General features: G+C 31.0%; 1 protein-coding gene across 3 annotated transcripts; it reads right to left on the bottom strand.

The window, feature by feature from the left end:
- Window positions 1-16: 16 nt before the first annotated feature.
- LOC144838016 (carboxy-terminal domain RNA polymerase II polypeptide A small phosphatase 1-like) lies at window positions 17-27,711 on the bottom strand. Of its 3 annotated transcripts, XR_013611605.1 has the most exons (10): window positions 27,552-27,711; window positions 25,665-25,795; window positions 25,267-25,314; window positions 14,888-14,989; window positions 13,061-13,117; window positions 11,895-11,987; window positions 11,245-11,343; window positions 10,318-10,404; window positions 5,986-6,352; window positions 17-5,920 (listed from the first exon to the last, which is right to left on the bottom strand). XR_013611605.1 is itself a non-coding variant. In XM_078693355.1 (9 exons), exons 1-9 carry the CDS (start codon window positions 27,625-27,627, stop codon window positions 6,215-6,217), a joined length of 831 nt encoding a protein of 276 aa, XP_078549481.1. In that variant the 5' UTR covers window positions 27,628-27,711; the 3' UTR covers window positions 17-6,214. The 3 variants fall into 3 exon arrangements, 2 of the variants coding, with proteins under 2 accessions (XP_078549481.1, XP_078549494.1); XM_078693355.1 differs by having other exon boundaries at window positions 17-6,352; XM_078693368.1 differs by lacking the exon at window positions 25,267-25,314 and having other exon boundaries at window positions 17-6,352.
- Between the last annotated feature and the right edge of the window lie 19 nt (window positions 27,712-27,730).

Here is a 27,730-nt window from a genome sequence, read left to right as displayed (position 1 = left end):
AATAAACTCAACCAAATATTATTTAAAGTCAATCTTTTAATATAAAAATGCACCCAAGAATAGAAATGATCTGATTGTCGACAAAGTAAGATAGGCCTCCTATCACAAAATCCCTATAGTATTATTAAAGTATGTCCACGTTATACTAGCAACACATCTTATACAGCCATTAACACAAACATCAGGATGATGTACACACAGCATTTTTTTTCTATGCGCAAGCTAAATAAAACATTGGTTATTATTATTCAGTCATTTTAATAACCTTAAAGATCAGAATATTGACTTTATTTTTTTGCATTCATAACACATAATGGCGTTGTCATTCTTATTTGCTCTTGAAAATACAGAACTGTATAAGAAAAGGCATATACAGATGGACAAACAGACATACTTACACAGACTGTTGAAATTCACATTTATCTTTATATAAATAGGCCCAACAAGACTTTGCAGTTAATCATAACAATGCCATTAACAACAAATTAATATTATTATGTTATTTTACCGATCATTCTAAAAAGACCTAGTAATATTTTTATCTCAATAAAAATAAATCTATTGAATGTTTTCAATTTTTGTGAGTAGTTTACATTCATTTACATACATAAGGATAACAGAAAAAGACATCCTATTGTTATCCCATATGGAAACATACATCCCACAATGAAATATACATCCAATAGGGAAACATACATCCCACATTGAAATACACATCCCATAGGGAAATATACATATCCCATACGGAAACATACATCCCACCATGAAATATGCATCCTCTATTGAAATAAACATCCCATAGGGAAATATACATCCCATAATGAAATATACATCCCATAGGGATATATACATCCCATATGGAACATACATCCCACATCAAAATGTGCATCCCATGTCAAAACATACATCCCATATTGAAACATTATAATCATTCTATTTTCATCATATTATTATTTTACCCTAAATTCATAACATTTTGTAAGATTACCTCTCAAGACCGCAATAATGGTTGGTGACCCACAACAAACTACTTATATGAATACACTTGGATGCAAAGCTAGTGGGTGGCGTAGGGTGTGCAGTCTAACCCAGTTCATCTACCACATTAATCTAAATCGGCTTCATATTAACAGAGAACCTTCTCTAAGATGTCCCTTCATAATCTGTTTGTCTTGCCACGCTAAGCTTTTAATCTAAGCTACATCTTACCACCGATCACAAGTTTAATCATACTGGCATTTATGAATATTTTGCTTAAGTCGAAAAAGCTAAGCAGTGCATATAAGCAAACAAGAAGAGGGAAATAGGTTTGTCATCATAGGGCCTGTTTCTAGAGAAAAATTTCAAAAGGTATTCTGTAAAATATAGGATCACTTGGCAGCTAAAACTTGCTTCAAGAAACCGGTTTTTTTTTAATGATAGAGACCGGAATTAATTGGGGTTTTTAAAACCATTTCGGCTGGCAAGAAAATACCGTTCTTTCAAAATATGGTATTTTAAATTTGTATTCTTTTGCTCAGTGGAAACCGGCCCTTAGATGTAATGTTAGATATAACAACAATCTAGTTGGTTAGAATTATTAATAAATTTGATAAAGTTTGCTAATAAGCAAGTATGATAAATAATCCGGCCCATGGTATTAAAGAGAATATAATCTAATACTGTCTAACAATACTACAAGCAAAAAACGTTTGATGTTTTGTGATAAAAATTTAAGTACATTTTAAGCGAACTCAAAACATTAGTGATCATTTGTATGATTTAAAAATAATTGAATTTTGAAAAATAATATCAAATTCTAGGTATTCCAAACATAATTAGGAGCATTCGATTTGCATAATTAGGAACAACCTAGGTCATGCCAATTGTCATCTGAACCCAGAGACCAGCAAAAACTGTTGAGGTATGCATGAAGCAAGCATGTAGCATGTCCCAACTTCCCTGCATGCTCACAAACGTGACTTAAGCTGTGTCTACACTACCAAACTAGTTTGACAAAAAAAAATGTGATGTGCCCAAATATGGTAGTAATATGCTTAAATATGGTAGTAATATGACATATCATATCCATTATGGGCACATCACACTTTTTTTGTCAAACTAGTTTGATAGTGTAGACAGAGCATTAGTTGGGTTGTTACAAATCAAAGCTCCCTACTATGTTGTGCCGTGAGAATTAAAGTGGCGTGGTCAAATCATTGATTCAAAGTTAGAGTATCTTCCCCTCATTCCTTTTTATCCAAACCATATACTGTATAATAAGAATTGTTAAAAGAATTTATTTAATTCTGAATTACTGTACATATTACATATTTGTAATTATCCATGGTCTTTATGTAAGAACAATCTACATGGTTAGAATTACATAAAAGCAGTTTTACAATTCAAAAAGTATCTGCAATATCATTTCAATTACTAATATTACAGAAAAGCAATAAATAATATTTAAGAAGCATATTTCAGTAATTTTTTTCTTTGCTGAAGATGAATTATATTCCAATATTTTGCACATTAAAGCAACATGTTTGTATGTGGTTTTAGAATCCACAAATCCTTGCTATATGCTGCGTAAATAATTTTAGTACAATTTTATCAGAAAAAAACAAATTGACAAAATGTCCAAATGACAAAATATACCTACAGCAGATACATTTTATAGGCAACAAAGTGTTTAGTAAATATGCATTTTACATTGCAAATATCTAAGAATTATATGGTACTGAACCAAGGGAAGTGTTGATGTCACTTACTGTAAATGATCAAATTAACTGTGCTGCTTTTAACATTTTCTAAGATCTCAGAATGGTATCAGAATGTAGCATTTCAGATTGCAGCCTATCAGATTGCAGTATTATTTTTTGTATTTAGACAGTCTAGGGAAAAGTATTGTTTATAACTGCATCCCATAATATAAAAACACAACTAATATCCCTTACTCATCACCTAGCATCAACATCAGTGTTTTTTTGGTGTGTGTAAATTCTGTTTTTATGGTGATGTGGAACAGTATTCGTTGTGTTCTTATGTCCAGGGACCTTAGACTGTCTAAATGCAAACATTTTAACTCATTTCAACATTTTCAAATGGCTATGTACGTATGTATACAGCATTTACAATATGAATTCTGTGAAACAGTAAAACCATTTGGTACACTGTATTAATAGTTGAGTACATTTTTTAATTGGGTACATCCTTAATATTTGGGTACATCCCTTATTTGACTGCATATTTAATCATTTACAGTAAGCATTGTTATACAGTATATACAAACTATATAATGTTATCTGAGGGTGAGGTTTTACAAAGGGAAGCATTTTAGTGTTAACTGCATTATTTATATATTAACTGAATACATTCTGGTAATTCTATAATATATACATCAAGTGTTTCATTAGTCTAATGGTGTCTGCCGTGTGATGTGTCCCATTTTATTTTAATATAACAATCATTCTCAATTGTACAATCTGAAATCAGCAGTGCATTAGAAAAGAATCAATTTGGTTGCGATTTTATTATAACTAAAATAAAAAAAAAAAAATTAAGAAACCATTTTAAAAAAATAACCGTAGAATATCTATCTAATCCTTTTATTTTGTTTAGTAATCAAATATTATTAAGATGAATTGTTTCCAAATATATGTTTTTATATGTATATATTTTTACATTTATTAACCTGTTAAATCATAGGCAATAGATTGACTATGGTTAAATATAATAATGTATGTTGTGCTTACTATGTGAAAATAACTGCATCTGTAAAGAGTGAATTAAATGAGAGATTAACATCAAAGGACAGCTAGATTTCAACAAGTAGGTGTTTTGATTTCTGTCCAATTCCAGCTCGAGTATTATACATATGAAACGCCATATGTGCCAAAAGATATTAAGTCCAATCGCCGTCTAGAACCTATCTAAGCCATCTGTTAAATACCAACCATGATTTGAGATTAGTAAACAAGTCTTATTTTAAATGCTTCGTTTCATCTCATTACTATTCCCAATAAAAATGTCGCGGAAAATTAAAATAAAATATTTCTTTCAAAATGGAATTATACTTGCATACAAACATACATTACCAGCACTCTAATATCAGTCTATGAGTGTTAGTGAATACACAGAAAATTGATAAATTAGCTTTTTTTTTTTTATGAGAAATCGTAAATTCTTTGTTAGTATTAATATCAAATATACAATATGGGAAATGTATGTTTCACAATTACTTAAATACATCATAGACTTCAATGCTATTTTGGTAAAAATAAAAATAATACCTACGACTGTTATTAATTTTTTGTTGTTATCAAAATAAATCCAAAATAAAAACAAACATTAACTATCCCGACAAACACCCAGTAAAATGAAGTATTATACAAGGTATATATATATTTATATATAATATTTATAAATTGTTTTCACACAAAAACTTCATTCCTTTTACATCTTGGATTCATATCTAATTACACGGGTCACTGAATAGGTCAAATCTTTTAGAATTCAATCAAATTCAATCAAAAGTTTTAGAAAACTTGATAGCAAAAATATTTATCCTCCTTTTATACGGATATAATTCATTCTTATTTCTGTAAATAAATTACAAGGGAATACTATTTAGTACACAAATGTTACCTGTATATACATATGTGGATTTAATTACCTTACTTCCAACAAAACAAAATATTGAAATGGAAGAAGAGTTTTAATAATTACAATATCCTAATGTGAATTTGGATAAATAAAAATACATTTTACATATTTAATAATTGGTAATGCGTACAGGAGTCTTCTAATTCAGGAGGCACTTATTTAGGTACATAGTTCTACAATGATTATATACATAGGGTATGTGTATTATTTATACTGTCAATTTTATAACCTAATGATATGTAATTACAAACAAAAAAATCTCCTCTTGAACTTGATTGCAAAGGTCGTACAAGCAGTGATTGCTTAAAATCTTTTCATTTTAAGTTTTAATTTTGCTGCATAACAAGGGAAACTGTTTTGTCCAAATTTGTATTTTCTAATAGCGAGGCCCGCCCTCTATCAATAATATAGCAAGTAGTACCGTAATATATTCATCTTCATATGAAATCTCTAAATAGCTAATAAGTACAATATAACCGAGAAAATAACAATTAAATAATTAAAAGAGGATCATTTTATAGAACAACTAGGATAAAGTGTTAATAAGGAATATTGTAAGGATTTGTTCATTTATATACAGTGTGTAATACAGTACATGAATAAACTAAAGACTGATTATTAATTAATATTTCATTAAATGTTGGACTGACATCCAAACTGACAATCAGCCACCATTTTGTCCAAGTAAATACAATTTAGGTTGTAAAACAGTACAGCTAAAAATAACGTGGGTATCACCGCAATAAATGCTTCGTTTACTTGCTACATGTTTCACTAGTGTACCACAGTTTAAAAGTTTACAATTTATTAGGACATTAACATACCATTTGTTTATAATTATAATCTGTAATGAGATATTTAATAATTTCTACTGGTATTGTGTAGAGCAAACGGTAAACAATATAGCATTCTGTAAATAATATGATAAACTAATTAAAATAAAATGTAATAACGTAAAAATAACTGCTTGACTCTATTGTTAAATTCTATAAAAAGTCTTTTTTTAATTATTGTATGTGATATTTCTACGCGCAGGCTGTTCTACAATGTTTGCTCTGTTCAGGTTCCACTAGATGGCTGTTGCAGTGCCAAGGTTCCACTAGTTGGCTGCTCGGCTGACATCCCACAAGATGACTGCTTTGCTGAATATCCACTAGATGGTTGCTCTGATAAGGTCCACTAGATGGATGCTGCAGTGTAGATGTTCCACTAGATGGTTGCACTGCTGAGGTTCCACTAGACAGCTACTCGTGTGAGGTTCCACTAGATGGTTGCACTGCTGACGTTCCACTAGACAGCTACTCATGGCTACTCATGTGAGGTTCCACTAGATGGTTGCACTGCCGAGATTCCACTAGAAGGCTACTCTGCTAAGGTCCCATTAATGGCAGTTCAGAATACGCCACAACTAATAAATGGTTGCGTGCCACTGACAAATAATTAGCCAGCCAGCCAATCAATCAATCTTAATCACACACATAAGTACACAAAACTGATAATGATTATCCCAGATAGTAATTATCAAACAACACAGCGTCCTCCTCCTCCTTCTCGTGGATAAACTACTCTGTTATGTCTGTATATGATTGTGGTTCTCCTTCCTGAGAATTGTGTACACATTATCAAGTTTTGATATTCGTTCCAAAAGTGGGATGATATCGAGCAATTCTGTGTCTGATACATCGTCAAACCAGGACACAACTGGGATCTGAAAAACATTAGTTAGAAATAATTAGTGTTTTAAGCAGATTGCAGGACTTGAACCCAGGATTATGGGAGTGATATTCAAGCATCTTAAACCACCAAACTACACTCTTGACAATCGCAAGCCATCATCACTTCATGATAAAGAAAGAGTTAGGCCTAATTTGTAATTAATTACATTAGTAATGTAAAGGATTCTAGATACCAACAGGTCATGATATACAGGTAATAATGAGAAGTAAAGTAAGAAAGAAGAAAGTTTGATTATCAAATCACAATATGTTTACTATTTGACTCCTACAAACAAATCTAGAACAGTGATGCAATGTTGAATATTTTATCAAGTGGCTCTGACATGTTTATAAGTGAGCTATAATTCAAATAGTATTAAATCAGTACCAGTATTTCTATACCCTATGTTTCGTTAATTTACTATAAAAAAATATTTTCAATAGCATATTCAATGCTTTATTATTAAAGAACCACCTAAGACCTAATAAGTACTTATGATTGCATTCTAATAGGGCATTGTATTGTACTAATGCTCATGTAATGCAATATTTTGTGTTAGTACTTAATATTAAGTTGTTTAGAGAAGTCACAACAACTAACATTATCAATACATCATCAGGTTTCCAATAGGAAGTACTTTGATAAATCCAGGTCTGTATTGAAGGTCATAAATCATTATGAAGATGAAATAATCACCTATAGCCTATTCACCATGTCAATGTTATAGCTCAACACTTACTGTTCTCACCAAGTCTTAGATTTTTTAAATACCCAGTGACATACTCAGGAGCACACTTAAGTACAGGAATGTAGCTAGGGATGTGTAGGGAGTGGTGGGTGTCAAATGGGGTGGGTTAAAAATGAATTAAAGAGTACAGTAAGAGAGTACACATGTATCCAGAGGCTTCTTGGGTGGGTGCTATGTTTAATTTAGGGTGGGTGGTACTGTAAGAAGACGGCTCAGAAAAATTACAATACCTCCTTGGATGCCTAGGCTAGCTTTACTTTTAATTTTAGGTAGGAAACTAGCCTAGGCTTTCCTAGCTGTTTCCACAAAAAATCATTTTGTTTTAATGTTTTATTCAATTGGAAAATTTCCTCTACAGTACTTGCTTTTCACCCACCACATGCCCACATACCAAGTACCATCCTACACATTCTGAAAACAGCACATCTAAACCTTGCTAGGATTTCCTATTAAGTAGCATGATTACATTCAAAACTAGGTCATAGTCTATGTCAGTGGCCTGGATAGGTTAATACACCTCATCACTAATGATATTTAGTACAGGGCTTCTTTCTATCAAAATAATTAAGTTAATCTTAAGTCGTAAGAACTTATAATGTTAAACTATCTTTACACTCTATGATACCAATTGTCTATCTCACTACTGTAACCTGAGTGTATCCTTGCTATTTGATTGGTTAATTACATGTCACATGTCATTTATTATTTTGCACTAATGAACAATGAACATTACTATTGCATGTTCAGATTTTCGTAAATTTTAAGGCCTACATTTTGAAATGTTTCAAGATGGATGGATTTATTGTTTTAAAAACACATAGTAAATGTTTTATATTCGTTGAATAGAGACAATAATTTGTTTGTTGAAATATTGACTGTACTATATAACTCAGCTATATTCAACTCATGATATATTCTCACCATTCACCTCATAAACATTCATTATTTGTACACTATCTCACTAGCTAAGTTAATTTTTTCAAAGTGAATACTAAATAGGCATCAAAATTAAACTTAATAGAAAGGTCAAGGGTGAGTCAGTATTTGATCACTTCCTCTTTGTAAAAATATTACGAATTAAAAATGAGAATTTAAACTAATATTTCAGGAGGTAATGATTGTTATGAGGGTTGTATTTGTTTTACAAATTTTCAGATTAGTGATATGAAAGTCCAATTTGAGACCAACTTGTAATTCTCATTAGGCCCGTTTCTACTGAGCAAGAAATGCAGATTTAAATACCATATTTTTAAAGTACAGATCCACATTAAAAGATCCAAATTTGAATACAGATTTAGAAATATCAAATTGATTCCGTATCGATCGTTGTTTGTAAAAACGGTTTCCATAGAGACATTTTTAGCTGCCTTTTTTATAAAAACGATTTAAAAGAAAATGGTTCTTTTGTGATTTTTATCAATAGAATAAAAATTCATTATCATGATACAATTACTGTATAAACAAATTTCTGTTACAAATAATCATTAGAATAAAATGTTAATAAACTACATCAAATAAGAGTAATTATTTAAATATTATCATTATTCCTTTGTATAAGATACACATGGTTTGATTGAGTTCTAACTAACTAACTAAACTAAAAAGATGATCCCTTAAATTTCCATATGAGAGGAATTTGAAAACAACAAATGAATACACAGCAACATTTCAAGAACATCCCTTAAAGCATTTGACATAATTCTATGATAGCGCTTAAAAAAATAATTGTTGTTTGGTTCTTCTTCCTGCACCAAATTTAGTTAATTACAAGAAAAATTATATAAAATCTTTATTAAATCCTAAAAAAAATATTTAGCAAGTAGTTATTTTGAGTTATATTAAATTTTCTAATTATTATTACCTTATTACTATTTTATTATTCATTTATATACTAAACAATAAATGTGACGTTACCACATAAATATTATAGTAGAATTTATTTCTCTTTTAAAAAAATCAAATTTATATCAATGTAAAATTTATTCTATACCAGACTTTTGGGAAAGTCAGGAATTTCGGGCAAGTCACAAGTATTTAGTATCAGCTGAAAGATGCCTGGTCGACAGAACAGAATAAAAATATCTATGAATTGCATTTATTGCGCAGGTGTCAAATAAATTCTAATTAAAAATAATCTTGCTTTTACCGAAGTCTTTGAAAACACTTGAAATCATCGTCACCTATTCTAACCGCTTAATTAGAAACGTAACGATGTCGTTACCTAATCCTCAACATCTACATATTCTGTGAAACATAATCTACCCTAGTCGAACTGACTGGAGCTGTTAAACGCTCGTAGATTTACCTCATCACATGACCTTTTAAAGAACGTCCAATCACAGCTTGAGAGCATTTAACTGTGGATTGTTTCTCAAGGACGTATGTAAAGGTGCCTGTTCTGATCCCTTTAAACCGCAGGGTTATTAGAATTCACTCTGGTCATTTGATAGTTATTTCTTGAATTAAGCATCTTTATTTTGTCAACACCTTAGACACGTATCTACACAAGGCAGTTATGTATAAACGATAGTTAATTCAACTGTATCAGAAATATCAATCAAATAAAGACTTTCCTCTATTACACTTACAGATTACTTTGCACAGATGCACATACCACAAAAATCTGGACTTTCTCGAGTACAGCGAGTGGTCGCTGTGTACCATCCAATGAATGTTTTTGAGTACAGTTACTATTATAAATTCTACCCTACCTTAAAATGTATTTTTTAATTTCATATATTCTTTTTCATAGAGCAAGTAAACTCGCCAATTACTGGATGGATAACGTATATCATAAGTCTCATTTGAAGTTTATGGAGTGAAGTAGAAACAGTTGTTACAGAGTTACAACCCTGGTACTACGTAGGTCTTGAACCCTGTACCTTGGGATTTGAAGGCAAGCATGTCAACCACATAGGTACAACTCTTTGTTACCTGTCACAACGGCAACTTTGTAGGAGCTGTACTTTTTGATGATTTAACAAGTACAGTAGAATTCTGTTAAAGGTCCCCTTAATAGGGATGTTCCTTGAATAGGGGTGTCCCCTGAATAGGGGTGTTCCTTGAATAGGGGTGTTCCTTGAATAGGGGTGTCCCCTGAATAGGGTTGTTTGTAGTTTGTTGCCTTTGTTTCATGGAAAGTATCCCCTTAAAAGGGTAGTTCTGGGTATAAAGTTGTTATTATATAACAAGTTTGGTTGGTTACTTACAGCATTATCCTGATGGAAGATATAAGAAGCAGGTGAGTTGTCAACAATCACAATTCGTTCAAGATTTCTACCCAACCTGCTTAAATCCTATACAAAAGAAGCAGATTAATGATACAAAATGAGCTGCATATGCCTAACCTCCTGTTTGATGGGCTTGGCATGCTTCTGAACAGGGTGCAAACAGTAAGAGTTTTGTTTTTGGTTGCCAAATACTTGTATGCGTCTACATCCTGGTTTTAATCTTTAAATTTACAGGGGCAGCTTGATGACATGGGTCATGTCAATTAGTATGTCATCAGTCCTTCTCTTGACATAAAATACACCAAAAGTATGTCGGGGGGTGGGGGGAGGGATAGAGCAAGAATGCGTACAATAGATTAACATGAAGTAGTTAGGTCGTCATTCTTCGTAAATCGAAAGCTTCCTATTATCAAGGTGTTGGGTTCAAATCCACAAGTTGTTGTTTATGTTTAAGTTCATTTGTTCCAATGTATGACGAAGAGAAAATAATTATGTCAGCATTTTTTGTAAGAAATATTTCTTGATTATGGATACTTCAGCAGAACACAGATTTCACTATTATTCTGTGTGGCTCTATTTAGACAGTATGGGTTTTAAATATTTATGACATATCTATAATTATTATAGATAAGCTGTGCTTATTATTCATTCATCATTTTATAATGCGATATTAAATTCCTTGGTCTTATTGCAACATCAAGGTACATTTAGCAATGTCATTAACATGAAACATTAGTAATGTCATTAACATTAGTCTGTTACCCGAGTAACTGTAAATATGTTAACAGGTTTGCATAATTGGCTGCGCTCCAATAATGTAGTTCAATCGAGAGAAAAATCTCGAATTATTTATGGTAATCAAAATGCATTTTCTATGCATTTTAATTGAAACATAATTAGACCTACCTTTATATAATTGCCCCGATGAAAAACGCAAGATTCCCTAAACAGCCTTGACTTAAATATGCGTGATTTGTCAAGTAAGTCTGCTACGGGATCCGCATACTGCACAACGAGAAGTAGAAAAGAACATTGTAGTTACAGTGTATTTAATTTAATTAGCATTTTGAGTGAAAATTCAATTTGCATTTACAAAAGAAAATTGCTACACTATGTCAATTACGATATTGATTGATAAAAATGTACAGGTGTGGAATGCAGGTTGGCAGCATTTCATAAGTGTACACATTTCATAGGTATGCAAATTCAGTTCACAGGTGCTTTATGCAAATGTCTACAACTTCAAGTTAAGACAGTGGAACGTAGCAATAATACCGGCAAGGGTTCGAGGCTCACTCGCTCCATGGTTTTGGTGGTAGAACAAGTCTTCTCGAATGAGCACTATAAACCTTAGGTCCAGTGTACACATCTAGTTCATGTGCACTTAAAAAAACCTAGTACATCTTTTGAGACGAGTAGGTGTACTACAGTACTGTACATCACAGCCACTGATCATAACTGGACCAGCTGGGAGACCAGTCTTTGACTGAAGAGGTTACACAGTAATAGATAAATAACAAATTTAAAAAAATCAATTGCTGTGTCCTATAGCTCACCTTTGCTAAGCTGGCAGTGAATAAAACACATTCATACAGTTCTCCCATTCGTTGTAAAAACTCATCAACATAAGGCCTCTTAAGAACATACACCTGGTATCAAAATAAAAATAAATTATTCATAAATAATTAAGAGTTACTGTAGATTATTTAATGGGTAATTTTATTAATCCTTTCTTTGCAAATCTATGTTTTTATTTTGTTTAAAATCTTGAACTCTTTTCTCATCTAAAAATTTTTTGTTTATAACAGAATTTCTAGTATGCTTATTTCTTGTTAAATGTTATTGTTCAAAATTGAGTACTATAGACTTTAATTAAAATAGTGATTAGTTGACACTATGAAACACCTACTATACACCCACTAACATTGAATTACAAGAGAAAACACACTTTAAAATTTAAAATGTAATTATCTAATGTGATAACACCTACGAATTAAATTAGAAACCACACATACATTGATTTAGTTTAACTACTAACAGTACGAAAATTATACATCCTGGGTTGTTTTTGCATCCAAAAGAATAAGACAAAACAATAAATGAAATGGGCTTTTTCCTTCAAGGTTTTGAAATCAAATACAATTCTTGTAATTTTCCAATACTGGTATCTCAATGGAAAAGTTTGAATTTTACAAATAGTCAAAATGCATTATATAAACTTGACAGAATGCATTCTGTAAATGTGATGGAATTCATTTTATAAACTTAATGGAATGCATTCTGTAAACTTGATGGAATGTATTTTGTAAAATTGACGGAATGCATTCTGTAAACTTGACAGAATGCATTCTGTAAACTTGACAGAATGTATTCTGTAAACTCGACAGAATGTATTCTGTAAACTTGACAGAATTTATTCTGTAAACTTGACAGAATGCATTCTGTAAACTTGACAGAATGCATTCTGTAAACTTGACAGAATGCATTTTGTAAACTTGATGGAGTGCATTCTGTATACTGTACTTGACAAAATAATTCTGTAAATCTGAAAGAATGCATTTCATAAATTGAAGTTCAGCCCAGCAATACTATACTTAATCTATTTAAATAATATAATTATAAATATAATGATTTTATTGTAAACAAAACAATAAAATAAGGTACACAATTATTATCAACAATAACTTCCTAGGGGTAAATAAAAATATAATACAATATATACCTGGTGTACTGTACCATCTATTTCTACAGGTACAACAAAATCAGCATTACTAACAGGCTGAAATAAAAAACACAATTTAAAGTTACAATGTAATGATAAAAACATCCCTTAACTGAATAATGGAATAAACAATTGAGTAACTGAGTATTGTACTACCCTACAATCATTATGGACTTTACCATTTAATTACAGGATATATACTACACTTGGTCTACTTACTCACACTTATGTGATAAAAACATCAATATCATATTACCAATATAAAATAAGCTAAAATATGTTAAAATCAATTTGTATGTATTTAGTGTTTAAAAAACATTGTTTATTTTTGTTTTTCTAATAATTATTTGTATTTTTTAATTTAATACAATTTATATTTTTAAATTAATTTTTTTGTCAAAGTGTATATATATTGACAGAAAAATTACATTATTTTGTATCTAGATTAGTATCTATTCATGATTATCAGATGAAGAAAAAACACCAATATTTAAAATTGATTCAAATAAAACCAACAAATACAGTTAGTGTACTTTAAGGTCTAGACACTGACATACAGAAAGCAAGCATAATGACGTTATTGAGTACTTTGACTAAAGATCTGTCTTAAACTAATAAATAATGTTGTCTAAAACACTAAAGAAACTATCATTTATACTTATACAGGAATTAATAAATAGAGTATGGGAACATACAGCTCAATAAACAAATCAAATTTACACACAATAAATAATCACAAACCTAACAATAGTTGAAATAACAACTCCTATTATTTCACAACGCAGACAAGTTTTATTTATTTAGCATGATTTTTGGAATTCGGTCAACGTTTAATTTATTTGTTTTATTTGTTTTGACTCAATTAAGCTGCCAATCGTACTGGATTAATTTTGGTAAAACTCAAGGGACAACATAAGGGAAATCTTTACCGCTTCATGGACTTTCTTGTCAAAAAATATATAGGATGATCACTCGGAGAACATGACCAAACTTAATTTTGTTAAATCTCAGTAGTGATAGCATTCACGCCATCATTTTTAAGCTTGGTAAAACTGTCTTTTAGATTTACTGGGAAAGTGGGGACATGGTGAAAACTTAGCAAGTCTTCTGATTAGGGAAATTTACTGGGCTGATCGCAAGCAGCTGTCATGGTAAAGTCTTAAAAAAGGTTCAGGCTTTTTTAAAGTAAATTTTTCTAGAATTCCAACATGTTTTTCAATTGTTAAGTGTGTACTTTTTTTTCTAGCCGAAAAAATTATTTATTACCATATTTATTTATGGTGGCCTATAATTTACAGTATGTAGGGCCTTGATAAAGCATTCAAATAAGAAATGGTAAATAACAATATAATTTTAAAATAATAAATTATGTCCCGCTGACAAACTGTACAATTATACTAAAACATTGTTTAACTTTCTAAAAGACTGTAATAGTAGCAACTAAAATTACCACAACCGGATAAATACACGGGAAAACCATGGATGGGGTCAAACCATTTATTGTAAGGGGTCACTTATAGTTTCTTGAAGGTGTGCCAAGTACAGCTCTGCGAATATGCTATGTATATCAATATGCTATGCTTCAGTGCACAAATGGTATTTTGTTATTATATTTCTAGATGAGATAAATTTTAGATAGAATAAATATTAATTCTTTATAGAATAATTTCCCAATTGTGCTGCGCAATAATCATGAAATCTCAAATTACGCTAATTATTTGGTTTGTGCATTTGTTACAGTTTGCGTTGTTTGGTGTTGTGTCGTGAAATCGATAGTATAAAAATCAAGCTTTGTTAAGATTATTTTATATCTTTGCTACAACTTACCTTAAATGAGCTATGTACCAATGTTTCATCCAAGTCAATTACTATACAATTTTTATGCATATCTTGAGGTTTCACCTGTGGTAGTAAGTATCTATTTGGTACCTGAAACACACACAAAAACACCAACAAATTAACCACATAGTACGAGCAAATATACCACATTGATATATTTACAATTTACAAAAGCATGCATTGAATTACAAAAATAAATTGCAAAGTGAAAAAAATCGTCAGTAGAATTAGAAACTAGAATCCTGCTTGTTAGAATTTTTTTTTGAAAAATGGTGAACTTAAAGCATAACAACTACAATATTATAAGAAAGGTTAGATACAAAATAAAATCCAAGTGAAAATTTCTGATAAGCAAAATTAATAATTGTTTTTTTCTTATTAATTAAATTATTGATTATATTATATTATAGTATTTTCCATTACAAATAAACAGTTGGAAATAATGATTTTTTTTAAATGATTAAAAACATCCAATGGGGTGTTTCAACGGCAAACAACAACTGATAGTGATTATTGAACTACAGTATGACCTCCGAGTAAAAACATTTTAGATCTTTATGACAATCAGTCAGTCATTACAAAGAAAATCAAAAGAATTACTTTTTAGGAATCGCTATGCAAAAATCAAAATCATGCTATCATTATAAACCGTTTAACTAAAAAGTACTAAATTAATAATAAGATAGAGTTCATGTAATCCAGTAAAATAATTGCTTTCCATAAACAAAAATGTATTCATGAAATTCTGTGCAGTACCCATTACGATCCAGTGGTTTCTTTGAAAAGCTCAAGATCTTGCATGAAAAATGTCTTAAAACCATGATTGACTGACAACAATACACTATGACATGGGGAAAGTCCCTTTGTACAAATAAAAATATCATATGATCCTCATTATTACATTTAACAATAAAATAAAAATCCAAGGAATTTCTTTTAAATGTCCATAACAACAATGTTCTTTAGATTCTATAGCAACTATGTTTGCATAGTGCTCTTAGATCTATAGACATTATTACTGCGTTTACTAATGTAGAGTGGTACTTAATTGATAATGAACTCTTTCTAGAGTTCAAACGATCCAATCAATGAACTCATCTTTATTAGCTCATTTACAGAATAATCTTGTCATTTATCTTTAATGATTGAAAACTATTAAATAATACGTTGAAGAATCATTTCAAAACTATCTGTAAAATCTTACTGTACACTACTTTGAATTGCAAAAAAATGGAAACATATTAAGTACAGTAAACTATTTTATGATTAAAACATATAGCGTAGCGCCACATAATGATTGAAAAACTCTTAAATAAAACTTATATCTGGAAAATTTTACTACTTTGAATTGCAGGTATGGAAACATAGTACAGTAATACTATTTTGTGATTAACACACATAGCGTAGCGCCACATATATGTTATGTAATTTAGCAAATGAAAGGCAATGACATTGAAGAACGTTGGGAATTCCTAGGGCGTGACATACGTTACGAGTATGACGCCACCAAAGGCCTCTTGTTTTTCTCTAAAGGCTAGAGTGTTGGTTTGTAATTAATACTTGCTGTGTGCTGTAATGTAATGCCAAGTCTCATCATTTTGTCTCCAATCATCAAACGTTTTTTGGCATGATAAGTGGATGTTTTAAAAATTAAATTATCAAATTTAGAAATTTTATTTTATCAATTTTAAATACTAAATGTATGTAATAATATACTATTACTATTTGTTTGTGTTTTTGTTTGGTTACTTAAAACTAACAATGAATTAATCAGTTATTCTGCATTGGAATCTGTACATCATTATTACCCACAATGCAGTTGTAATATGAGGCCAATAATCTTCATTTTGAGTTGCAGTCATGATGATTGTTACAACATTTATGTCACCAATTAATTGACTGTTGTTTGTTTGTTGATTACTTTTTAATAAGTTATTGAAACTTTCAAAATGTAATTAAAATTTATCAATTAAACATTTCTTGCTATAATAACAGCGATATGTTTCAATTCTATAAAACGATCAAAGTTAGTTGAAAACATGATAACCACATGCAACTGATCAAACAGTTATTGGTAAAGTCCTCCAAATAATTTTGGTCATGTTGATAGTCCGTATATTTGGATAAACAATCATCTCCAAATTCAAGTAAGCTAAATGATGATGGTATGTTGAAGTGTGCACATGTGAGGGTGTGGTTGATGGATTAGTTCATTATGGTAGAGGGGTGCTCTAGGAAGATTTTAAATCAAAGTCCTCCCTCTTGAGAGCACAGTATACTGTCTGTTTTAACCAGGTAAACTAAGCACGGAATATACAAGATGCAAATACTGTAATAACAGTGTGTTGATAATATATCTTGGATTTTAAAATATGTAGGTCACAATACAAGAAACTGACCGGTTGACATATAAATAAAAAAGAACAGTCACTTATTGTTAAACTATGAATTACACTCGCTAAAAACAATTGTCTTAATTCATACAAATTTATCTATTTTGACAGATGAAAGTAAGAAGTTAAAATTGAAACGGCATGAATAGATAAATATTAAATGGAGTCTTCTATTAGTGCAATGATTAAATGTCAAGAAATTCACTGGGGAGAGAGTGATAAATATATGCGATATGGAGGTATGGGTGAAGAACACATGTTGTACACTGATAACTGTCTTACAGTACAAACAAACTCTAGGGACTTTTTGATTTCAACATTTCCCATCATTCATCTTTGAAACTATCTACCTTTTTGAGAGGTTTACAATACGCAAGTTTTTAAACGTTTCTCACTGATGAAATGCAAAATATTAGGGATACTAATTTAAATTTTAGATTATTAGAAGTGGAATAAGGTTTTAAACTGTACAGTATATTGAAGGAATGGTATATCTTGGCAACAGAAATTGGTTCTTTCAAAATATCAGAAAAAAGAATCAATTTTAAATACGGTTCTAAAAACTTCAATTGATCCGGGTCTCAATTTCCAAATTTGTTTTATAAAAAGAGAAATTGTTATTTGCAAGGCAATGGCGTGTTGTAGGTAATAATGCTACAATCACCACCGAAAATGAGAAACCGTATTTAATTCAATAAAAATAAACATACAGTACAGTATGTCTTTTGATATCAAATAAAATTATATTTTATTTGAACATCAAGCAACAGCAACCAAAGTTACCCATAACAGGACAATTAAACACAATAATATCCATAATATTTAATAAATATATTTAAAACTTGAAATGTGCATTTTTAAAGACTTGTTTAAAAAAGAATATATCTTTCACTGTGTTTTATAGCTCTTTTATTATTGAACTTCTTTCAAATTTCAAAATTTTACAACAACAAAAAATGCTTTGTTCATAAATTCATTAATTATAAAATATTTTATTTTATTCTGGTAATATTTTTAAGAAGTAGTTAAGTTTAATAACTGAATCATAAATGGAATTTATACTATGTAACAGAAACTACACTGAGAGCTGAGCGTACACAGCGCAAATACATCAAATATCAAGGGGTCAAACAAGGTCAAGCTGATGGGAATAAGATGGTTAGTTGATTGTTGTTATTCAGACATAACCATTGAGTTTTCTTCATTTAATATCACAACTATGCAGCCGAGATTAAAAATCAATAATTAATGAAATCAGAGATTGCTGTTGTTGGTTCCAAGAAGGATAATGTGGACGAGAAGATCAAAACAGCAGTGTGTGAGGAATGTTTGTGATTTGCTCATTACTGTATTCATCGTTCTTATATTCATAAATTACGTACAAATTTATTAAAGTAGTAACTCCTGAATGAATGAAATTGAAATGTACCATCAATGAAAGTAGATTATGATGAGAGAAAGAGAGAGTGCGTAGCGACAATCCTAATGGATTAATGATACTATTTAGACTGGGTAGAGGCTTGCATAGTTAACCAGGAATATCAGTATCTATGCGAGCAATAATGATACTATTTAGACTGAGTAGAGGCTTGCATACTGTATACCATTACTAGTACCTACATATATGCTAGCAATAATGATACTATTTAGACTGGGTAGAGGCATGCATAGTTAACAAACAATATCAGTATCTCTGCTAGCAATAATGATACTATTTAGACTGGGTAGGGGCATGCATACAGTAGTTAACCATCAGTATCTGTACAGTATTTATGCTAGTAATAATGATACTATTTAAACTGGGTAGAGGCATGCATAGTTAACCAACAATATCAGTATCTCTGCTAGCAATAATGATACTAACTGTATTTAGACTGGGTAGAGGCTTGTATACTGCTAGTACCTACTACCTATATGCTAGCAATAATGATACTAGTAGAGGAATGCATAGTTAACTATCAGTATCTTGTACAGTATTTGTGCTAGCAATAATGATACTATTTAGACTGGGTAAAGGCTTGCAGAGTGAACAATATCAGTATTTGTATCTACTGTGTTAGCAATAATGATTTCTATTTACACTGGGTATATTGTAGGCATAAATGTGCATAGTTAACCAACAACACAGTATCTATGCTAGCAATAATGGATGTATGTCTCTTTTCAGACTAGGATGGATATACATAAAGGTGTGCATAGTTAACTGTCTATGCTACTGTAGCAACTAATAATACATGTCTGGCAACCATATGGTGTATACCACCATAATTGAATATTACAATACAGTACCTGGGAACCTAGGTGATTTTCACTAGGTGAATCACCTATTATCTATTGTTACTTTAGAGTAGATTATTGTGACTGCTAGGTAATAGCAAAAATCAAGCTTAAAAATGTAATGCAATGACTTTAATTCAAAAGAATGCATAAATATATTTCACTCCCATATTGTTATTGATCAATCTGAATTAGGTATTGCTGGCGTTGGTATTGTAGGTGCCCTGAGGAAAATATTGTGGAAAAGCATAGGGTCATTCACACCAAATCCGTACGATTTGAATCCATGCCTGATTCGGACTCTGAATTTGCAGCGATGGGTTAAGAAGCCATTTGTTTGCTGAAATCGTACAATTTTTTTCTTTTGACCAATCAACAGTGAGCATGAATGACCTCACTTGAAAATGGACAACCAAATTTGTGCTCGATGTGAACACTGAAAGCACACTCAACAATATTTTTCGTCAGGGCGCCGGGCCAAATCTGCGCTGGGCCAAATCTGGGCGCGATGTGAAATCAGCTTTACACAGTTCACTGGCTAAAATGTTCCCAGATTGGTCGTCAAAATTAGCCAGAGTTTATTCTTTATTTGTAATGTTATCAGATATTAAATTGAATATCCTATATTTTGATGGTATCCACTGTACTAGTATATAATAATAAATAATATAATAATTATTGATTGCAGTGTAGGCTACGTGTGTGAGCTTTGTACAGGCTATCAGCTACTCTAGATCAATATTGTTTTATTCATAGGTTTACTGTATTGTAAACAAAACAACTGTTTAAAAATGTTTAAAGTTGTGACAATTGGCAGTATTATGGTTTATTTTAATAATATTCAAGCGTATATTTTTAAAAATACCTTACAATTTGGATTGCAAAATGGTTTTAGTTATTCTGAACAATTACATTTTAGTAATCTTTAACCATCGTCCTTTCCATTTTTAGTTGTATTTTGGTAATAAAATATGATATTGAGTACTGTACCAGGCTTTCTGCAAGTATTCAATTGTTAAATTAAAGTAATAGAGAAACAGAATACAAAATAGTGAAGAAATAATATGTTTAGAAATCTACGTTAACCATACACCAAGGGTATAATTGTTTGTGGCGGCAGAAGTAGGTAAGGACATCCAACTTTATAGACTTTCACCCCGCCTAAAAACCTTATTGTATGTCAGCCTCAAGATATGAAACATCTGGATGCCTCAAAGTACCGATTTTTCCCCCAACATACCCGTAACTTTCCGCCACCCGCCCTAGATTTCGTCGATTTCAACAACTAAATCCTGATAATACAATTCTCCTTAAACCATATGGTTTTCAGAAAAATGCATACAAAGAATTTGAGACTTTTTAGATGATTAAATTCCGACTGAGTCTGCTAAGGAGAGTTTATTTTATTTACCTTACATGCTAATTGTGATGACAAAATACCTGAATAAAGAGAGTACCTTTATTGAAACACTAGCAATAGGAAATAGTAGAGAATAGCTTTCCTTCCGTACATAATCTAGAATGGACAGAAAGTCTGGCTATTATCCAGTCATGTTTTTTGTGACCTATGAGTTGTAATTATTAGTGATTCCTATTAGTGACCAGGTATATTTTAAGCGCTGTTGACATTTTCGACAATGTTGGTCCCGCACTGCCCCACATTTAATGCGTAATCATAAAGGAATCATAAGATAAATCTTTAATTATGTGTCACAACTTATGGAAAATTCCAGCAGTATTGGACAATGCATGCAAAAATTATCACAAATTTGTGCTCGCACTTCAGATTCGTGAAATGGTCACAGTCGATGGCATGCATTTTGCAATCAGATCACGATTTACGCATTTACGAGTTTTTTAATGATACACGCATTATATGTTGCCCATGCAAATCCTATTGCAGATTTTTCACACACGCATTAACTATTTCTGTCGCTCAACCCCATGACCTTAACCCCAACACTAAAAAAGCAACAAAAAAAAATGTCACTACTTCTATTTCAGTAGCGTGTGGGGGCGTACATTATCACCTACTTTTGGATCAATGTATAAAATTAAAACATTATTTGATGAGATGTTACAGTACTGTAATGTAGGTGGTTCGAAAGTCATTCGATCTCCTGCTTTAATACTAATTCAAATCTTTTGACATACAGATTTTAATCTCAGCAACTAACTGTACACATTTTTACCGCAAAAATGCACATACAAGAGTATGTTTCCTATCAAAATTCAGAGTGATCAGTGCAGTATTGGCTAATCAACATTTATAATAAAAGTGTTTCCTGAGTTTTGCCATATTTACAGTGTGAAATATATTGATGCATTCTTTTGAATTAAAATCATTGAGCTTCATATTTTGTCACCCACTCAACTTAAAATTTCATGTAATTACATGGAGACTTTACAAAACCAGTGAATAGCTATGGCTGCTAAGGAATTTTGTTTTCCTAGTGTAATTATGTTTCTACTTCTATGAAATAAAAAATACCGAGAACAGTCATAATTCTATGGCTTTTCTTGATTTGGTTTACATCATCATATGTTCGAAGTATTCATGAATTCATGAAAACTTTACATATATAATTATGAATATTTAAGCAAAGTAATTACATTAAAATAACATTAATGTATTCAGTAAACAATGAGCTATTCTTATTAACCTATTTGGTTGTCACAATCAATTTTTCAAAACATTTTCACACCATCCAATAGTATACATGTGAACTGTCCAATACAGGGTGGCAAACCTACACTTCCTATAAAACATATTTTTCAGAGACTTAAGCTCTGTCCACACTATCAAACTTTATGTGACAAAAAATGTGAAGTGCCCATATATGGACATATCATATCACTACCATATTTGAGCAGATCGCCACCATATTTGGGCACATCACACTTTTTTGTCAAACTAAACTGACAATAACATACAAATTTTAAAAACTGTGATGGTTTTAAACCAATTTTTGGTTGGTAATTGGTTTTCAAGCATGTTTCAGTAACTTACTAAATTGTCTTTAAATCTACTGTAATGTAATATTTTAACATTTTTTTAAATAAAAAATTAAAGTCAAATGTCATACTGTACTGTAGTGTTCCGCATGATTACTTCATAAAACAATATCAGACAATTAAATGAACTTGAAATACTGTACAGTACCTCTGTTTGTAATACAAAAAGAAATATTCATGACAAACTACCAATTATAAACTAACTAATGGACAAATAGCATACCACTATACATCATCTTGTTACTATTTTACTCATTTTATATTTTTACTGTGTAAATGCCAATTGTTTGTATGAATGGGGTGAATATTTTTAACAATTAACGAGAGGAGGAGCCTATCTTTGTAAGCTTTTCAGTCTTTGTTGCTAATTGTTTAGTATTTCTGGTCACCCTTTGTATTTTGTTAATTTTACTCATTTGTTATTGAGAATAGTTCCATGATGGTTCAGAAACGTCAACCTTTTTTGTCATTAAATTTTATTTTAAAGTTATTATATAGTAAATATCTTTTAATTCGTGAATATTTTCATTTCGTAAAAACTACCATTTACCTTGGCCCCGCCTCATAAATAGTCTTAAACAGTCAATCTATTCTCGGTTTATCCCGATAAAGATGGATTAATTAATTATAGTCTTCAGTAGTAATAAAATTTTAGATGCTTTTAAAGTTTAAAATATAAAAATGCTTTAATTGTTATTCTGAAAATATGAGGAAACATCCTTAAGGTTAGAGGACCTTTGTTGTGGTTACGGCTCAGTGAACAATAGGAAAAAGAATTGAAACCTAGTAATAAAATACTATCAATATTCAATGGAACGGTTGGAAATTATCTTGAAAATGAAATATACAGACAATCATTCATTCAAAGCTAAAATATAATACAGTATAATATATATTTAACATTTTTGCCACTTCATTTCCCATTTTAAAATTACTGTACCAATGACATTCATATTTTTTAAAGCGTTCTTTCAAGCAGTGTATTTTCGTTAAAATCTTGTAAAAGACATTGAACGAACAGAACTCCAATCAACACCTTTGTAGATAACGTGCCATAATTGATATTGATTTTGTCTACGCATGAACGCATTCTATATAAATTATATCTTCATAACTTTATAAATTAATATAGCATTCATTTCATGTTATTAATGTACATCATAATGTACTGTGGTGTAGTACATTAGCATCGGCGGATTCAAGGGGAAGCCCAGCAGGTCTAAGTTCAGCACCTAATTTCACCATTTAAACAATAACCCCATCCATGTACAGTAATATGGAGGCCCAAATTTGTGTGTATATATATATTTATTTATTTTCTTTCATATAGACAAAATTCAGCTGGGTACAATAGTGGGTACACACACACTGACACACAGTAGTACAGTAATTTACAGTATATTCCAAGAAGATATTGAGATTGTCTTATAATCCATGGTTAAAGTATGGTTACAGGTAACTCAAAACAAGGACGTCCTACCAAGAAAAACACCCACCTAAATTAATCTCTATAAAAACAAAGCTCACACAAACAATATTTCCACCCACCTGATCAAAATAAAAATTAGAAATAGTATTAGTATATTATTATTAGAACTATAAAACAATTTAGTTCACCCGCAGAGTGTGTGAAAGTCGTAAACTTAGCCTAAGCTCATCTTAGGCCAATTTATAAAAAAATTAGGGTGGTTTTACATACAGAGCGGCTCTGCGTATAACACAATGAGGGCGCTTTGTGTATGCTCTGCATTTAATAAAGAACAGCTATGCATGTAGCCTTTGCAAGAATAATTATGGGGATGTGATTCCCCTACTATGGGGGAGGACCGTGATACTTGACCTCAATCCTGTTATTTCTTATTGACTACCATACCAGACTACATGTTAAAAAAACACTGATTATCATCAAAGTAGTAACAGATATGAACGATAAAAATGTGAATAAATATATTGAAAAAAATATTGGTAAATTATGCTATATTTAGCTATTTAAGACTGTTTTGTAGAGTAACATAAAGCTTGGTTTATGAGTTTATTCTATTGCAAAATGAAATACAGTACTGTATGTTAAAAAGCTGGAAAGATGGCTTAGCTAAATGGATTCCTTTAGAAAAAAGCATGGCCACTGATATGGCCAAATAAAAATTGTTTAGTTTCACATCTAAGATTTTTGAGGGACTTTACTATATATGCATTGTGACACCAAAATGAGAATGATAGTCCAGTAGCAACACACATCACCCAATGCTTGATGACTGCGATCTTGTAATTTTATTAACAAAATTCAATACTGTACTTCTAACAATAGGTACAGTGTAGAAGAAGTCATGCGGCTTTAAATGTTTTATGAGGGAGATGTGAAAGCTTCATATTTTTTAATTTGGCCAAAAATCAGAAAAATATCTTTATTAAAAATATATATTATATTAGTGTAGTAACTGTAGATTCAATATTATTAGTAGTTGTTAGTTTTAACCAACAAATGAATACATAAATTGACCTACAGAGGATTATCAATCAATAATCAGTTATTCAATAATCAGTTAACCTTAAATCAATAATCAGTTAATTCTATCATATAAATTGATTAAAATGTAATCACACTATGACGTGCAGAATGAAGATGAAGGATTAGTATGGTTAATAGTAGAATGAATTCTACGTATCAAAATGGCCACGTACCAATAGTGCAGAGGTGGTGCTCGTATAAGGAGGAGTGTGCTCCGACGGCTGGGATAAAAACAAAAAACAACATTTCAAATACCAGTGAAAAGAGATAGTATATCAACATGCATTTTATACAATAATGATCTTTAAACACAATGCTTTCAAGTGCTAATAAAGTACAAACATTTAACATAAACATTCAAAATACTATTAAACTACTGCTTTTTCAAAAACTGTATCTTAGTACAGTTTCTTGCTAACAGCGCTCTTAAAACAAATTTATGTCTTTTTTATAACAAGTTCATTGGCAGCATGCTTAGTCTAGTCTACAGTATGCATAACAGTTGAAAAGGAGAAAAAATGTAAAAATATTTGGCACATGTGATGGTTTTGAATAAAATAAATTGACTCACCCTCTGTCCGTTCTCTCCTTGATTTGGTAATGCATTTTGGGATGTGTTAGTTGTCCTACTGTTTGCTCCAAAACAACAAAAGAAGGAACTTATCAAACCTCTACTCCTTGGTTTTTTGGCAGGCTGTACAGCTGCAATCAAAATAATCAATTAATATCATCAATTATTATTTATGCAAAGTCTAAAGAAGGTACTGTAACAAGAAAGTAAAGATATCAGAAGACCAAAGAAAAATATGATGATTTGAACTACTGTATAATACAGTAGTACACAGGCCCATTTCAGTCACACCAACACCCACCACCCCCACCTCCCATAGCAGGAATGAATGGCACACATAGTAAACTGTAGTCTAATGACGATGAAGCATAATGATAAGCAAAGTCCATACCGTAGAATAAAAAATACACAAATCAACATTTTTTCTACAATGTTATGAACTCTACAAAACAGAAAGAGGGGAGGAGTTCGTCTACAGTGAAGAAGGAGAGTGCTCCTCCTCAAAGAAGAGAGTGGTATCACTCTTCAGGCAGGGTACATTATCATTATAGCCCTTCTCTTCCTTCCATGCAATTTTAATTATTCTTTTAATTATATTGTTTTAATTTAATTATCTCAACATGCATAAGCATCTATAGTCAACACTGTTTGCAGTCATACACTTTAAAAAAGAACTAAACAATATTTGTGTTTTCTTTCTTCTTGTGTTCTCTTTTTTGCATTCATCAAATATATTTTGTCACAATCATCATGTACAATAGAAGTACAGTATCATCATTTATCATTTACAATCAGATTTTATTAGAACTCAAATAGTTTTATCTTTCTTTCCGATGTTTCTTTTTATTTTTTAATATTTACTGTACGTTGACAGACAACTGTATTCTGTTTTAAAGACAAAACATATTTTGAATTCAAACAAGAAATTCTCCAACAATAAATTTCTGTGTTGGCCATTTTAGTTTATTATATAATGTATGTTCAAAGCCAGATTGTATTTTAAGCAGCACAGTTTGGTAAATAGAGCAACAAGATTATCTACGTTGACATCTTATACATTATATATTGAATAAGATTATGAGAAATACTCAAAAGGCAAAGGTCAACTCTAATAGCTAACAGTTATGTATAGCAATAAAAAGGGTACGTAAACAAAGTGTCCAATCATATTTCAACAAATTCTGCATCTGTTATAAATCCAGTTCTACTATAAATAAGTTGAACAAACAAATTCACATAAAGTTAGAAATTGTGATATATTGGACAAAAACTTTCTTTCAAAGTAAATAAAAACCAACATCAATGATTTAAATTACTATAATTACATTTATTTTAAATTATGAATTATTTGTTTGTATTTATTAGTTTCTATAATCAATTAAATGGTAATAAAATAACGAAAAAAGCACAGCTGATTATCAAATATTATGTTCTGAATTTCCAACGTGCCTATCCCATATACGCCTAGCTACATCCATAGGCCTACTAGAGGATAGCATACTACCTATATTATATGCCTATTCTATAGCCTGGCCAGGCCGCCGGAATTATTCTATAATAATAATAGACTAGGCCTACTAGGCCTAGGCTATTTTTAGTATTTTACCAGCACAGTTCTGTTCAAAATCGTCACTACTCCACTTAGGCCTAATCTAAGGCCCAGCCTACATCATAGAATATATTTATGCCTAGCCTATATTACAATCTAGAAAGCTAAACGATTAACATGACGTAGGCCTATACAAAATGTGGCCAAACGGATGTTTACAAACCCTGCACATAATGTACATACGGTCGGTCAGTCAACTAACTTCCCTGGAAAAAGGGGTGCGATCAAAAAAAGGAACAATCTCATCATCCCTTTGCAGAAAACACAGTATATCTTACCCCTTTCTGACGTTGGAAGAGTATTTAAAGGTTCCTCGTCACGACTGACTTGAGTAATAATGGACGTACCGTCCATTTAGATTGACTATGTATTCGTTTTCAGTGCAGATTTGTGCTAAAATTCCAAGCAAAACATTCAAATTCTCACATGCGAAGCGAGCCAAGATGGTGGAAAGAGG

This window comes from Antedon bifida, chromosome 1, assembly GCF_963402885.1.
Source record: "Antedon bifida chromosome 1, ecAntBifi1.1, whole genome shotgun sequence".
NCBI classification, from domain to species: domain Eukaryota; kingdom Metazoa; phylum Echinodermata; class Crinoidea; order Comatulida; family Antedonidae; genus Antedon; species Antedon bifida.
This window is presented reverse-complemented; position numbering and strand designations above follow the sequence as displayed.

What these genes read in the sequence shown, in the direction of transcription:
- LOC144838016 (XM_078693355.1), bottom strand. Translation starts at nt 27,627, where the DNA reads ATGGACGGTACGTCCATTATTACTCAAGTCAGTCGTGACGAGGAACCT. An exon ending in TCTTCCAACGTCAGAAAGGG is followed by an intron (nt 25,796 to 27,551) that starts GTAAGATATACT and finishes TTTTGATTGCAG; the next exon opens with CTGTACAGCCTGCCAAAAAA. An exon ending in GCACCACCTCTGCACTATTG is followed by an intron (nt 14,990 to 25,266) that starts GTACGTGGCCAT and finishes TGTGTGTTTCAG; the next exon opens with GTACCAAATAGATACTTACT.